The sequence below is a fragment of the Anabrus simplex genome, chromosome 2, assembly GCF_040414725.1.
Source record: "Anabrus simplex isolate iqAnaSimp1 chromosome 2, ASM4041472v1, whole genome shotgun sequence".
NCBI classification, from domain to species: Eukaryota; Metazoa; Arthropoda; class Insecta; order Orthoptera; family Tettigoniidae; genus Anabrus; species Anabrus simplex.
This window is the reverse complement of record NC_090266.1, coordinates 309,466,604-309,484,552: the sequence shown is the minus strand read 5'-3', so window position 1 is coordinate 309,484,552 and position 17,949 is coordinate 309,466,604. Positions and strand designations below refer to the sequence as shown.

Genomic DNA, 17,949 nt, shown 5'->3' with positions numbered 1-17,949 from the left:
GCAAGATGGAGATGTAGGTCGTCTCCTGCGCCACATCTATTAATTTCTGCGAAATTAGTGAGGCTTGCGATCCCGAGTCTACTAGAGAGTGGACAATCATATTGCCTAACTTAATGATAATGATCGGTAAGCCGCGTTGTATCTGAGGCTGTCGTGGTGTTGAATCCTCATATAGTAAATCTGCATCCTCTAAATACCAATGGTTAATGAGTGCGCTACATACTACTTCTCCTCCCTCCGGGTTTTCAGGCAGTCTCTTTATTGCTTCGACAAAGTTTTTTTTTTGTACCCGTAGCTCTTGGATCCATTTCCGTTCTCTCATTTCTTCTCTGTATCTCTGCCTGGTATTCCAAAGAAGCTGCTCCAGGTAAACCCTCTTCCCTGTTCTTATTCCTTACATATTCCGTAGTCTCTCTCCAACGTTTCTCTAATTCTTCCCGCTGGGAGTTCCTATTATCATTGGGTTGATTAGCTGCCTGCCTCCATGAAGGTCCAGGTTGAAACTTAGCCCTCCCTTCGTAGGGGCAATTCCTAGATCTTCTATACCGAAACGGAATATCTCGGCGAGTTTCTCTTTCTTCTCGCGGTTCTGGATTTACTTGAACTGGAGTTTTCATTTCCGTAAAGTTGGTTGTGATTTCTTTGGTTCGACCTGCTTTTGCTGCGCTCTGAGTGTGCGCAGTATCGAGTTTCCTCAGGACATCATCGAGCTGCTCCAAGTCCTGGACGTTTGCTGCCACCAATATTTCCTGAACATTTGGTGGAAATTGCAGCGTTATGACCTGAATAAGTTCTTGCTCCGGTAAAGGAGGGTCGAAAAACTGCATCTTTTTAAGCTGAGATATGAGATAATCTGAATATCGCGAGGAATTGACGGACGTGTTATACTTTCTAGAGTATAATTGAAGTTTTATCAGGTGCTGAGCCTCAGCACTCCAAAATCGTCTAAGTAAGGCTTCCTTAAATTCTTCGTAAGTGTTAATACTGAATTTAAAAGCGGTAAACCACATTAACGCCTTGCCTTCTAACAATCGAGATGCTATTCGTAAACGACGGTCGGTCTTAACGTGATTTTCTTGAAAGAATTCTTCGAGGTTGAGGAGAAACTCCTTAGCAGTATACTCCTCTTTCCCCGAAAATTTGGCTGGTTTTTCCTCAGTTATTTTAAAAATTGTGGAAACATTCATGGATTCTCGACTAGTGTTGTGAAGGCTAGATGATGAAACATCCTGTTCGATTTGCGATACTTTGCTGTTGAGAGCTTCTATACCCCCTTGGAGTTCAAGTTTTAGGGTTTTAATTTTCCCCTGTACGGAATTCTCAATTTCCTTGACCTCCTTCTCTATGTCGGTCTTGACTTCTGCTACATCGCGACAGATACGAGTAATCTGCGTGTGAGCATTATCTAACTGAGTCTTGACACGTTTATCGGCCTCCTCTTGCTGACTTTTCAGAAGAGTAATTTCGTTTCCCAACTTCATGAAATTATTTTTAACAGATTCATGAAGTTTGTCTTGAATAGACGCGATTTTAGTTTGCGCAAGAGATAATTGAGCATGGGACTCTTGAAATTCTTCCTTTAAGCTTTCTACTTCTTTAAGGACTTCCTGAGAAGAAGACGGGAAAGCAAGTTTTAAGTCCTCCGCCACTTGTGATTTTATATCTTGCTTAATGGTTTCTAAGTCACGTGTTAATCTTTCATTTATTTCCGTAAACTTAGAATCCATTCTTTTGTTAGATTCTTTAAATCTTTTTTCAATTTCGGCACCTGCACTATTGAGCCTACGTTCCAAATTATTATTAACTTCTGCAAATTTTTGATCAACAGATTCTGTCAATTTTACAATGTTGGCTTCATTAGCCTCCCTTAGTTGAGTGATACTACGATTAGTTGCTTCATTAGCCTCCCTTAGTTGAGTGATACTACGATTAGTTACTTCATTAGACTCCCTAAGTTGACCTATACTAGCCTTAGTGGCTTCCAGGGTCGCGTTAGATTCTTTAAGTTGAGCTCCTAAAGTATTGTTAGATTCTTTAAGTTGAGCTCCTAAAGTGTTATTAGATTCAGCAATCCTACGCCCGAGATTAGTGTTACTTTCCGTAATCCTGTCATTTAGACTGATTTTTAAAGCCTCGATGGCAGCTAGTATATTTTCCATATTAATGTCGTTATTTTCACAAAATGCAGAAAATACAATCATTCACCTCATACGTAAAATCACCATTATTGTCCAATGGTAAAGTTCAAAATTTCACCAACACAAAATATCAAACACTTGTGCATAAAATTAAATATCACCATTATTGTCCAATGGTAAAGTTCAAAATTTCACCAACATAAATATCAAAATTTATATAAGCCTGTGCATGAATATTATGCCTGAAATGTTTTACATAGCAAGAGAAAGAGAAAAATAATCACTTGTGCCATAAACTTGATCAGAGTTCTGTGCCAAAAGTTTAAAATTTCGTCAAAGTCATTGAATTGAACTTCGTAAAATTTTAACACATTCACTGAATTGGAATTAACGTACGTACTATGCACTTTTATTTGAATTGGTAAGTTAAGATATCACTGATTTCAAAGTTAATTTTTATCACTTTACTCTCTTTAATCTGGCCCCAACGTCACGGGTGCCACTATTCACTCCCTTCTCTCTGTAACAGGAACGCCCGTACTTCAGTTTATCGGAGAGCATGAGGAACGACAAGGCGTGTACGGCCCATGCTAAGAGAGTAAGAGAGAAGGGTAGTGAAAGAAAAATTCATGATTAAGTGGATCCTTCAGTTTATTCAATAAATAGGTAAATAATTATGTCACCTTTTATAGCTGAATTGTAGATTTGTCCCTGAGGGCGTGAAGAGGACGTTGTCCCGCGGCGGCTGCGTCGTCTTGCGGTCGGCGTCGGCGTTGTCTTCCGTCGTTGGTGTTTGTATTAGTGTTGATGACTCGAACCAGAGGCAGGAACGGGGAAATGTGGAGCTTCCACATTTGACGTCATGGGGTACTGGTGTGACACTTCCCTATGGCGAAGCACGCCGAAATAGTTCCCACAGCAGCAAGGATAAAGTTAGAGTCACAGTTCGTATTTGGAATAATACGCAAATGAAACAATCTAGAACCTTCCGAGGTGCGGTGATCAAGCACTTCATAAAGAAAATTAAATTTATCGAGTACAGTCTCTGCACTGTACTCCACCAGCATAATACATTTGTTGAAATAAATGACAGTCCAAATTCCCGTACGTCGTGATTTTCAGATTAACACTGGCACTTAAGATCATAATGCAACACAGTTCAACGGATAGACATAGTCTTTAAAGGAAATTGAGGCTGGCTAGAAATACTACCGCTGCTTTCACACAGTCTTTGAACGAAATCAATGCTGGCACAGTTAATGCAAGAACACAGTCTTTAAATGAAATAAAGCTGACACAATTAATGCAAGAACACAGTCTTTAAACGAATTCAAAGCTGGCACAGTTTATGTGAGAACACAGTCTTTAAATGAATTCAAGCTGGCGAGAACACAGTCTTTAAACGAATTCAAAGCTGACACAATTAATGCAAGAACACAGTCTTTAAACGAATTCAAAGCTGGCACAGTTTATGTGAGAACACAGTCTTTAAATGAATTCAAGCTGGCGAGAACACAGTCTTTAAACGAATTCAAAGCTGACACAATTAATGCAAGAACACAGTCTTTAAACGAATTCAAAGCTGGCACAGTTTATGTGAGAACACAGTCTTTAAATGAATTCAAGCTGGCGAGAACACAGTCTTTAAACGAATTCAAAGCTGACACAATTAATGCAAGAACACAGTCTTTAAACGAATTCAAATATACAGCCGGACCGAGAGACGAATTATGTCGCGACGTGCTTACTTGCACACACTCGCTGACTCACGGCTTACTGCCGACTCACTCCACTCTCTGCCTTCAGGACACTGCCGTCGCATACCGCACACTCTCTCTGCTTTACTGCAGGCTCTCTGCTTACATTCTGCCTTACCCCAGGCTGGCGACTCGCTTATATTTCGTTCATGCAGCAATGGAACACGAAGGAACCTTCTGCGTGACGTCGCTTGTCCTTGGCCGGTGTTCTGGAACGTCGCGAACTTGCTCGCAGTTCCCATTATGCCTGTGCGCTCGGCGCAAGTTTTAAAGGCTTACGGCCGGGTGTTAGCAAGCTTCTCTTAATAAAAGAATGAAACGTGAATGCTCGTAGGGTGTTACCGTTTCAGTATCCATGAACGAACCGTCCCCCTCTACATTAATTTGCATGCCCCGTTCATTCCTGTGTTAATTTGGTGCGCGTATATATAGTTTTGTTATTGATAAAGGAAAATTATCGTTTACGAACTGATCTCCCCTGAGATTAAGGCTAGTCTGGGACTCAGGAGGTGAGCGGGTGCAGTACAATTTAAAGACTGTTGTCCAGAGACACTCAAGCTTCATCTAATGCCTTCCTTAGTTGATTGCGCTCCAGTTCACACATTATGACTCTCCAAGAATTAGAAACGGTTACATATGGCACCACATGTATATCTTCATACGTTTCTTGTCGGAAGCTATGAAATAAATCATCAAAACTGTTATATTACGTAGTATTAACTCCATAGTTATGAGTGACAATGTCATAATGCCTCATGATCTTCGGTTGGAGTTGGCGCGTTAATTTTCATATTGTAAACAATAGGCTATACCAATGACAGTTTTGATAAAATTACATGTATGGGTATTCAAATCCCGCACAGGTGACCAACTTCTTTCTTTCGGGGGACTTCTAAACCATCGTGTTCTACTAATACTATTGCATTCTTCTCTACTTCAGTGCACCATTTCAACAAAAAATGACCTTTAACTTTCAACAGGAATTAGTCTAGAAAGCAAATGCCATACTTAGTATGTTTTGAACCTATCAGATTACATAGGGCAGAGAAGCATTTTGGAAAATACATTGTGTTAATCACCTTATAAAATGGAGTTAATTAAGCAGCGTTGATAAACTTCGAAGAGCTCATTCTTTAGCATAATGAAGCATATACTTTTCAGTGCTCAAAATCTTGAAAATTCATGTTTGAATTTTCCCTTCGGTAACTTGCGATCAAATACCGTAAAGCTCCTATCCATAAATGAATCACTGTCTTATCACATGGAAGGAATTTTTTATTTTTGTTTGAGCTTTGAATATGTCCATTGTATTATTTCCTTTAAATCATTTATGGACTTTCAGATGATAAAGATGGAGGAGAATCAGCAGAGGGTAAAGAGAGTCGAAGGTCTTCAAACATAGATGAGGAGGCAGATGGTCAAACAGAGCACCCAGAAGAAACATTAGCTGAGGAAGAGGAAGCACCAGCTGATGATGCTGGAGGTGAAGGAGAAGACAAGGATGATGAGGATGGTGGGAGGAAAGACAGCAGTGTTGATGTAATAGTTCCTGCTGGAGGCCCTAAAAAGGTTATTAATCAGTTCAACTACTGTGATCGAGCTGCTCTTACTTATAACAATCCCTTCAGAGTAAGTACTTTATTTACGTTATTAACTTATTTTGATTAAAATTAAAATTAACTCTGATAAAATATTGAATGCAAGGAACATAAAATACCATGCACTCATTCCTATTTGAGCGACAATACGTGTAAACAAATTTTATCGCTATATCAATATTGAAAACTGTCTACGAATTATTGAATTGTTTTGAAACTGTCAAATTTATGGCCACCTTTACTGTTTATAAATGTGATGGATGATATCATGATACAAGAAGGTAGCGTTTGTTGAAATTGGAATTTTGGGAAAGGGTGTGAGAGGAGTCAAAAACAGCCTGACGCAGTAAATGAGAATTTCGAAAATTGGAGAATTAGAATCATTGCGGAGAGAGAAAAACAAACATTGATGGCAGGAGGATAGGGAGAAGCGAGGAGATTAATAGAGATTAGAGAAAATATATAAACATGTTGACAGTTTTGAGTAAGCCTAATGAGAAAGTGAAGTAAAAGAGAACTCAATAAGCTCGAATAGACTGAAGGAGGTAGCAGGTGTCTTCAACGAAAATGTTAAATGAGCATGTTAAAATATGAAGCGAGGTTACAAAAAAACGAGAATCATCATACTGTTTCACTATATACTTTCCATCGTTCCATCTTTCAGTCTGCAAGCCTCTGTTAATAAATGCAGGGTCTTAATTTATGTTTGACAGCGACTTTCTCGCTCGACCTTGGCCGCCAGTGACGGTTCAGTTGCCGGCTACCGCGCATGCATATGTACGGCAGAATACGGTGCTCAAAATCATTATCATGCATTTTACATACCATGTTTACAGTTTATGCTCAAAAATCATTATCATGCATTATCATGCATTTTACTCACCATTTTTACCGTTTAAGCTGAAAATGTTCTCCAGGCACTGCCAAACATATACGGCATCTCCTAATGAAGCTTTCGGTTGCTCTACCAAGTTCGTCAGCACTGATGGATGCAATTGCAGCTCTTATATTGTCATTAAGTTCATCTACAGTAGTGTGTGAGGGTTTTCCCATAAACTACATTTTTTAACATTCCCCACAAATAAAAATCACGTGCCGTTAAATCTGGGCTACGAGGGGGCCACAGGTTTTTACTTATTATCCTCGTACCAAACACGCTTCAGTAAGGAGATAACGACCTTTGTGTCTATTTTTATTGTTTACTGAACCTGTAGGTTTGAATCTCTTGGCCAGTTGTTTTATTGTCCGGTTGATAGGAATGGGTCTCCTTGGAAATTTCGCTCGAAACTTTTGTCCTAGCGTAGGATTTTCTGCACTTAATGTAAGTATTGTGCAGATATACACGTTCACGTAACGAATATTTCACGTGCATTACAGCACTATACACAAACACAATAAAACACTATACAATACGACATACAGTACGCAGTAGCTTCATTGAACACCCTACAGTTCTCAGCAACTGCAGAAGTGCCGGAAACCGCGCGCCAGTGGCCGGTAGCGGCCTCTCATCGGCGGCCAAGGTCGAGCGATAAAGTCCCTGCCAAGCATAAATAAAGACCCTGTTTATGCCTCCACAATCCTCTATTTGCTATTAGCATTGTGGGCTTGTTCCGTTCCATACCTCCCATTTTTAATCATTACAAACGGAGTTTAACCATCGTTGCCTTGGCCTTCCTCAACTTCTCTTACTCTACATGACCGAATCCATTATTCTCCTAGGTAACCTACCCTCCAGCATTCGCCTCACATGGCCCATAACACTGGAGTTCATCCATTTAATTTATACCTAACTCAGGCATTATCTCCTTATTCCGAGTACTCTCCTGCCTTTGTTTCAACCTGTTTCTACCAGCAATTATTCTCGCTAGATTCATATCTGTTACTTATAACTTATGAATAAGATATCCTGAGTGAACCATGCTTTCACGTTCGTAGAGCCAAGTCGGTCTGAAAACAGATCGGTATACAGGTAGATTCGCTTGCAGCTGCGAGCTCTGTTCATTAGCTATGATGCACCTTGATTCAAATTTACTTACTATAGGCACCCTGCGCTGGTGGGAGAAATGCACCGCTGCGCTGCGAGTGGCGAAATTTGTAAGTTAATGCGTTTCACCGCGCATATATTCGCTGTCGTCTCACCGTGTGCTGCCATCGCCGACTAAATAATAACAGTGGGATTTCAGAGTGTTTTATGCAACCAAAATTGGCCACATTATTCCAAACTTGGAGAAAGTGGCCATGTAATAAATTTACAAGGAAAACAGTTCGCAGGAAATAGCAACGGAGCAATAACTTCAAATGTGATCAGAAAGAAACATTTTTTCACCTGATATCCTACCATTTCACGATAGAAGCAACATAGTGATAACGAGATTAGTGTTCATATACACATTCAAGAATGCTGTCTCAAGAAAAATATCCTTGGTCTATTTCTAATACGATATCATGTTAGAGTAGGTTAATGCTGCTAGGGGGACGATTAACTTTAAATTTTAACTGTTTTTAAACATAACCATGTTTTCTAAGGATGGTCTTGGTAACAACCGTTATTATTTCATGAAGGCGAATTGTTGTTTCCGTGACAAGTAAGCATATTTCAGCTGTAGTTTATGCAGTTTGCTCAGAACATGTCACCTCACGTAAAATCGACCGTGTGAATGGTCTCAACCTCACATTTCAAACGCAGGGAAAGAGAACTACAACAAGGGGAAGAGAGTAGAGAAACTTTTTCTGATAAAAAGGCTGAGGCTTGATGTTAGACCTATTGAAATTCCTGATATTGAAACCGCATATACACTATCAAAAATTATGCATGAGAAGACAAGTTCAGAATCACTAAAATTTGCCAATAAGTGATGAAAAAATGAATTGGCGTATGGGTTTTAGTGCCGGGAGTGTCCGAGGACAAGTTCGGCTCGCCAGATGCAGGTCTTTCGATTTGACGCCCGCAGGTGACCTGTGCATCGTGATGAGGATGAAATTATGATGAAGACGGCACATACACCCATCCCCCGAGCCAGCGGAATTAACCAATTATGGTTAAAATTCTCGACACTGCCGGGAATCGAACCCGAGACCCCTGTGACCAAAGGCCAGCACGCTAATCATTTAGCAATGGAGCCGGACACCAATAAATTATTATTTATATTGTGTGTCTGTATTTACAAAATGATCAAGTCCGCCTCTGTAATATAACGGTTGGCACCACTAGCTGCCTTCCTCGGGGGCCCGAGCTTGAATCCTGACACTGCCAGAAACTTAAGATTGGTATGAGGGTTGGTATGTGGTTAAAACGGTGCATGCAGCTCATTTCCATTAGGGGTGTGCTTGAAAAGAAATGCACAACCTCGGGACGAGGACATGAATTTACGGATGTAAAATAGGGTATTCCTTAGAGCTATTGATATTGCGTAATGGAGGCCTATTTGTGTAATTATATTTGTCTACTGCCTTTCTAAATGCATTTCGTTAGGTTGTAACGGAATACTATAAAATTTCACACTTTGTTCAGTAGCAGAGTACGGTATTATTATTATTATTATTATTATTATTATTATTATTATTATTATTATTATTATTATTATTGTTGTTGTTATTAGTATATTATTATTATTATTATTATTATTATTATTATTATTATTATTATTATTATTATTATTATACTGGCTATAATTAAGACTATGGCAATACAATACAGTGTGTATCTATTATAATGAGTGCGCTCTAAAAAAAAGACGGCTTACTGCAGCTTGCTTTGCAGATATAACATTGCTGTAATATTTTGTTTCTAATTGTTAACCTATTTGTAAAATGGTTAAATTCGGGAGATAGTGGGTTTGAACCCCACTGCCGGCAGCCCTGATGATGGTTTTCCGTGGTTTCCCATCTTCATACCAGGCATACCTTAATTAAGGCCACGGTCACTTCCTTCCCACTACTAGCTCTTTCCTGTCCCATCGTCGCCATAAGACCTTAAATGAGGAAGGATTCTCGCGCTAGAAGGTAGACGAGTCCTGATCTTGTTGTCGTAGATACTCCGATCGCTCTTTTTATGTAAAGAGCTTTTACTATTTCTAGAGAGTGTAGGTTCTTTTCTGTGAGGTACGGCCATATGATTTATATCCCATATGTTAGTACAGGCACGATTTTTGATCTAAATAGTGTCGTCGCCGTCTCTAGGCTCAGTGTTCTGATGTAGTTGATTTCGTGCATCGCCCGTACTGCCTGTGTTTCTTTCTCTGTTACATGCTTTGTAAAGCATTTGGCACTTGTTTGCAGAGTAATGCCAAGGTACTTGAAGTCGTTTACTATGGCTACTTTCTGCCTCTTTATGAAGATTTCTGCCATTGCTGGGATCTTTCATCCTTGCCTAAATACCGTCATTTTTCTTTTTGATTTACTAATTTCGAACTTGTGTTTGTAGCACCATTTCTCCATATTTTTATCGCGTTTTGTAGTTTTACGGTGTCCTTTGATACGATCACTATATCATCGGCGTTGGCGTACGATACTACGTCTTCCTTATGGGTTATTCTCGTTATTTCTTCTGCTATCAGGATGAAAAGTAACGTAAGCTGTGGATTAAAGGAAATGTTCAACAGGAGGAGCTGCAATTGTAGAATTCGCGATGACAGACACGTTAATTTAAATCGAAAGTAGATGTTTTTAGTTCAAGACTAGTTGTTTCGTAAAAAAGTTAACGATGTACTTTACTTGACAAATTTGTTATGTTATACGGATTGAAGTTCTAATACGCAGAGATCTTGATGCTGAAAGTCTTCTATGAATTTCCGCTCCTTGTACACCCTCAGGCCACAGAAAGCGGATGACAGAACGCTGTTCCTCCTTGGTGCAAACAGAAAGTGGTGTGGCCAGTTTTACGTCGCAATAGCGCAAGTTGTACTGATCTGATAACGCTGAAACCTACCACAGACGTGGAAAACGGTGCCATGTAGCGGCTGGTGGGCATACAACCCCATAGAGCCGACCTAAAGACAATTAGAGCAACATTGCTGATTCTCATTGACTTGTCCTCGTGTAAAGACACAAAAAATTAGAAGTACCCGGAAAATCAGTAAAGTCTGTCCTATTTTCAAATGTGGAGAAATGAATAAAATTGAATTTTACCAAACTGTTCGCATGTTACGCGCGCCAGCTTGAGAAGTTCCTAACTCCTTTAGTAAATTAAAAATATAAAACTGCATTTAAATGAAAAGATATGAAAATTATTATTCATTAAATAAAATACACAATCGTCGGACCTTGTACTCACACTTAGATCTTACCTGCTTACTTACACATACGTTATTTGAAGGGCGCCAACTACAACTCAGTGCAGCATTAAGAGAATGAGATTCTTGAATATCTCTAGGGTGTGGGGTAATAAGCTTACTTTTGACAACATACCATATAGGTTCTGGGAAAGGGAGATTGGCGTTCGGTTTCCCCATTAAATTTGAGGTTAGGCCTATATGATTCTACTCTAAGAAAAAAGAAAAGCTAAATTAATTTGATAGAACAAAATATATTATTGAAATAATTTCAATAAAAATAGCAAGAACTGTTGCAATAAAACAGATGAGAATATGAAATTATGACATTCCAACTGAAAGAAACTAGGCATGAATTTGAATTCTTCTTGACCGGATATTAAACAGTTATACACGAAATGTATCCCTCACTGGTTCACTTGACTGTACCTGCAACACTTTGAGTGTAATTACGACGTATTCCTTTGATCTGGTGTTTACTGTAGATGTGTCTAGCCTAATTTGGTGATGTGTCCATGTGACTGCTTCTTTTCCATCCTGGTGACCTCTTGGTAAGTCTGTCCTATATGACTTCATGGGAAGCCTATCCTTCGAACACAACTAAGACCCCATTCACAATGCAAACGTAACCGTAAACTTAACGACGTAACGTAACCTTAAAATTAACGTAAAATTTGTGGTATTCACAATGGAGGAACGTAACATTAACGTAAAGAGTACACAGCAGCCAATCAAAACACTGCCATGTTATTTAGCACGGAAGTCAAGTTTTGGGCTATCTCGCAGTTTTATATTTCAGTACCTCGATTGAATCAAACAACGTGGTAGCGGAATTCATATTACTTCAAACATCTATTGCTTTGCTTCTGGGAGCTGTGTAGGCCTACGGTACCTGAAAAGGCGATCTAAACAACGGTGCAGAAAATGGGTTCATCCCTTGAATCAAAGAAGGTTATCTCAGGGCGATTTCGGTAATCTACTGTAAGAAATGACCCTCATCAGTTCGTTTAGGACATGCGGATGAAACCTGAACTGTTTGCCTTTCTTACGATTTGCTTCCCCTTTTCTAATAAAAAGAAATGTAAGGTCTCCTTTACCGACATCTATGACCCTATCTATCACACCCCGATGAGATGTTTGGATCTATTTGTTTGGATGATATCGTTTTCGTAAACTAGTAGTCCGTCACAATGTTAAGAAATACACAGGGACACTGTTTTATTTATGACAGGGATTGTCTCTCGTCCGATCGCCAGCGCTGAGAGCTTGTCTCCCGCCATTTACCGTCAGATTTCATTGCTACAGGATATTTATTTCCACCTATTATTTTTCGGTACAGCGTATTTGTAATTTTTTTCCTTCTATCATACATAGCCTATACACAAAGATTATTTTGAAAGAGAATTATAAGTGTTTCGTCGAAAGAAGTCATTATATCGTGCACAACACACAATGTTTACCTCTGCTCTGATTGGCTGGTTCTTAAAGTTAACGTAAAATTAACCGCAAGAGCTTGGAGTTTGCAATCCCTTAATTCTACGGACTCGCAGTTAAGTTTACGTCGGCGCATTGTGAATGGTTCCATTAGATAAGATGGCCGCTAACTTCTAAGTTAACGTCAATTTTAAGTTTACGTTACGTTACGTTTGCATTGTGAATGGAGCTTAACTGACCGGCTGAGGTCTCTCCTTCCTGTTGACTCAATGACTGACTGAGTCCTCTCCATCTCGTTCACTTAATGACTTGTTCACTTATTCATTTGACTTCTTCACTGTTCACCTTCCGTTTAACTAATGACTAATGACCGACTGAGGCCTCTCCATCTCGTTCACTCAATGACCAACTGTGGTCTCTCCTTCCAATTGAATAATGACTGACGCTACAATATACAGCCACCTTATATAGACTTTGGTTGACACGCCTACGCAATCTCCAGAAATAACTATGATCTACTCCCACCTCGCGACAAATGTTACATGCAATGGTGAAACCGCCGGTGGCACCCTAGGTAACTCCCACGAAGTGAGCTCACCGCTAAACGCACACGATGACGTAGCAATGACTCTGCAGTTACTCCAGCAGTATTTCACAATATTACAATGTCACAAGTTATTGCACACACTACATTCACATCTGATATACAGCAACTCTTACTGTACATGTTTTTAGTGTTAATCTACACACACATATATATACGTAACAATATGACTACAATCACGCAAGCGACAAGCATTGCAGAATTGAATTGAACAATCATAATAGTTACAATAATAATAATAATAATAATAATAATAATAATAATAATAATAATAATAATAATAATAATAATAATAATAATACAAATACAGATAACATCTTGTAACGGGATTTGAACCGTTACAATTTTAAGTTTTAGAATAAATCTTATATTACAGTATGTACCACCATGCAAGAATCAGTATACACGTAAATCAGCAAGGTTTCTTCCCTAGCAGATCAACTGTAACAACTTCGTTAATTTTACATAAGATGTTTTTAACATTCTTTACAATCAGATAGTAGTTGAAGTAATCTACACTGACTTCTTAGAAGCATTTGATAAAAACAACCATGACATCTTATTGAAAAGACTTTTAATGTTTAAACTCACATTACGACTTCTGAGAATAATTGCATCATATCTCACTGATAGAGGCAATGTATTGAACCCTTGAACTTACCATTCCATCGTTGGTCGGCCACGGCTGCTATAGTAGAACAATTTAGAACTCTTAAATCTTGGGTCGTTGCGGGAATAAATTCGGTCACGATCTTAACCAAACGATGGGGTTCAGAAGAAAGCCTAACTACTTGAAATGAGGAGCAAAAATGTGCTTACTAACTTTTATTAAACTGAAAGAGCACGATAACATCGTTAATTTAATATGCATTCTTGCCACAAAATATAAAAAAAAAAATTTTATTATTGCTTTTTGAAAAGTTCCAAATGCAGTCACATTACATAACGTCACTTCGTTTCTTCTAATGTCGAAGAGTTGCTTCGGAGAAGCTAATATGTTAGTGGACAGCGAAACTGAAAAACTGAAAAAAAAAAAGACCTGAAAACCGGGCACCTATCATTCCAAACGAGAACTGAGAGTTAATCCACACGATCCGTGGAAAATCTGACTTTCAACAAGTAGAACGCCTGATTTTCTCTTAATTAAGGTTATCCACCAGTCAAATACCCTTCACGGATACGGAACATCCGCCGAATGGACCCTTAATCGAACCAAACTGACTATCAGTTGCTTTGGATAGGTTGCGAAATATTATGGGAAAGCATGGTGTTCACTACAAGTTAATGGCATCATTCACAATTGAAATAAAATTCCACCATGTATTTGTCATTCATGACACCCTTAAGTGATACGTTAATCCCGATGCTAACTGTGCATCACCCAAACAACTGTTCGGAAGGACCCAACAACCACATGATCCGGGAGGATCTTACGTTAAGTCGTTCTAAAGGAACAAAACTGCGAAATGCAGGAAACACTTACTAATCATGCATTTTGAAGAAATGCCAAACCCTGAAGTTAATCAAAAAGTGAAAAGTCACTTGAAAATATTATTATTGAACCGATTTTCAGGTTAGAAATGGGTTTATTATGCTTAATAAATTTACCAGTCCACGCTAAAATTTACTACAAATTTAAGGAATTCTTTCCCTTGACAACAATGCTACCAGTACAGATCTCTCTATTTACTGTCTGTCCCAACACACTACTGGTAAAGTGATTACTTACTTACTTACTATGAATAAGAATGAAAATATGACAAGGTGAAAATAAAATAAAATACTGGCTGACGAATCGAAACCGCATCCGCAACTCAAGTCTCATTCTAAAACACTGAGTGTCAATATGCACACTATCAAACGAAAACGGACGTTAAAACGAGAAACAATGAAGTTCGTAAAAATAAATTAACATCTCAAAGTCATACAGCTTAACACGCACGAAGAAACACAGTAAAAATATTTAATCTAGATCAGGTCGGTGTCCCATACTTGGACAGCCCTCGTTTATCAACAACAGTCCCGTTATCTCAATGAGAGCTTCGCATAGACCCTCTACAATAAATCATATCATACTGTAACTGCTACCTTCCCCCAGGCCACTTCACAAAAGAAACAAAAGAAACACATCTTAACCGAGACTTGAGCGTGTACAGCTACCATCCCAGACCTATCGTCGGGCTCACTTGAAATCTGTACACCCTAAACCTAATCAGTATATACATGATGCCTTCCAAATCCTATCGTCGGGCGTGACCTAGGACGTCTCATCACCAATGACTCCAAGAATAAACACGTGACGTCCTAAATCTATCGTCGGGCGTCAAAGTGGGTCGTACTACGTCTCCCTTAACATATCAGGCGAACCGCAATTTCAAACACCTCCAACAATAACACTGAATCTGGTCAGACAAAAAAAACGCACGGCGGAACTACGTCTCTATTATCAAAAGAATGCAAGTCGAAACACAGTAAGTGCCTACCTCTCGAGAAAAAAATACAACAAGTGTCTACCTCATCATAATATGTGAACTCAAAAATAAATAGACGTGACGAACGATTCTCCACCTCGAACACAATCTCAGCCTGTGCACTGAAGTGTCAGGGCTGCCAATGAAAATTCCCAACACACGTTTCCCTTTTAGTGGATGCCTTCAAAATAATAATCATCACCATCACATTCGAAATTCGCAGATCGCCTATCATCAATTCCAACCATCTTATCCATGACCTCTCCAATGAACAAATTAAATAAAACCCAACCGTGTGTCCAAAGTACTCTTTGATCCTGAAGGCCGTACCTTATCTTAACAAAACTCACTGGATGTTTACTACCAAGACCTTTACATTTTACTAGAGTCGTTTTCACTTGGAATCGTTCTATAAATTTCACAATGCTTCACATCATAGTCATCTCAAATTCGGATTGATTGCGGAAAACAATACAGCCTGCCTCACACAGCCTGTTCCTAAATACTTCCTCTACAAAAATACAGCTTGTCTCAACACTCTTTCTCCTCGCTTTCCAGCGGTATCTATCTCGTCTCCACATACATATCAATTCATCGCTCTCAATTCCCTTTCCTTCAAGATCCTTTTTCATACATCGATCCCCTGGTGAAAACGACAACCATTATTAAGCACATCTCTGACTTTACTATTATTACGACTTTCGAACCTCAAAAATCCAAGAGCACACATCGACCTTTCGCAACACTGGTATACACGATGTCTCAAAATTTTCTTCCCGTTAATGACTGTGACTCTAACAAAATTTTATTGACATTATCTAAATATGATTACGATCCTTGGAAAAATAACTGGTTAAATGCAATTCGACATAGAAGAATTTCCTTATCCCGCGGTAGACATTATTATTATTATTATTATTATTATTATTATTATTATTATTATTATTATTATTATTATTATTATTATTATTATTATTCAACATTTCTGAATACAACTGACACCTGAAATTACAATATTCGCCACGACAAATTTACACTTATAACGTTCACAAATCCGCACTTTGAATGATATCTCATCTCAACACAAAATTTTAAGCGTCGCATTTTTACCGTTCTTGACATGAATTTTACACACTGAAATTTTCACACGCTGACCAAAATTTACAACGCCTTTCGCCTGATAATTACGAATCTCACCCGACAATCATCTGGAAATTTGGTTAGGACAGACAGTAACTAACTACTAACTACAACATAATATAAAATAGACAGACCTGCACATTGGTGACATTCTCAGCATTCTGATTGCATCATCCCAGCAACCTCGTACTTAGCCCCTCATTTTCACAGATAACATTTTCATATTTAAAAACTCACTCATCCAAACACTACCCTTCACACACACACGAGATTAAAATTACCATAAATAATGCATTTTCTTTGTAACTTGCACCACGAACTTCCCTCGTTCTGCAGTCGGCTATAACTGTCTGATGCGTCTCCCAGAGTGGTTTCTCTCCCCGTTGTTTCAACAAGAACAGGTGTTCGGCCGATAAGGGAATCGAACTATTTTGAATCGCTTCCCCCAGACCTTCTTCACTTACAAGAGTACAGGAAATGATAAAAATAAAATCTGCTGTGTATTTTTCAACCAGCCTACACCTTCCCAGTTCGTCTGCAAACGTTCACAGCTTCTCCAATTCACTTTTCTTCTTACTAAATATATGGACTTTAGCCACGAACATGTATTGAAATATTGTCGGTCAATCTGGCGCGAAATTCTAATGACGACGGGCACGAGCTCCCGCGGCCTCAAGTTCCAGATCGACACTGCAAAATCTACGGTGGGGGGTTTCTTTTATAATTTCCAGAAGGACGCTATCCCCTCTATGAGGCTTGGTTGTGAAATCTGCCAAATTTGCTTCTAATAGACCAATTTTGATAAGATTTGTTCCAGAACTCCGGACAGACTTGCACTTATGTTCGATGTTAATTTTATAATTTTCCTACACTCACAACAGGAGGAATAAATTGTTTCTGCCCGTGCGTTTCGCGCGTTTTTCTTCTGCCCACGACCTTGGCACGTGTAACTAGCTCGCTGTTCTCACGCTAACACACACTTGGGCTTAACTGCATCTAAATTGTCCCTGGTGTCACTACCTTCACAGAGGGTGTATGAATAATTTTGCTTATATATTTCTTCCTTTACTATCTCGTCAAAATCCCTCGTTGTGCAGAATTCATTAATTTAGAAAATTGTCGGGCACTCGAGTTCCACCGAGGTGTCCCGGCAATCCACGAGCTCGCCTTGCGGGAACCTTCCCACGCAACATCGGGCTCTTGGGAGCGCAAAATGGCTGCCCTCAAACATACAGTAGTTTCTGAATACCAAAAAATATTTGAGAAAAATAAAAATTTTTCTCACCGTAGAATTATGGGTTCATAATCCACCTACAACAACGAAATGTTTACCCAGAAAGGGGAAATATTTAAACAAATATATTCCTTCAAAATTCTAAAGTGTACATGGGAATTTTGATACAGATGAACCATGATTCTACGTAAAATTTCCCAGCCGATCTCACTCTTGACGTAGGGCTCTGTTACTTTCACGTATTTCCCTGTTTTCTTCTTCCAACAATAGGATTGCGTTACAGATGTCATCAACAAAGTC

The 17,949-nt window shown here is 39.0% G+C and overlaps 1 protein-coding gene across 1 annotated transcript in view; it reads left to right on the top strand.

Moving 5' to 3' along the window:
• Window positions 1-17,949, top strand: part of LOC136863521 (dynein intermediate chain 2, ciliary-like) — a 234,239-nt gene that overhangs the window by 32,038 nt on the left and 184,252 nt on the right. Inside the window, exon 4 of the mRNA XM_068225982.1 lies at window positions 5,247-5,524. Coding sequence (XP_068082083.1) covers window positions 5,247-5,524 — 278 coding nt within the window. The remainder of the gene's footprint in view (window positions 1-5,246; window positions 5,525-17,949) is intronic.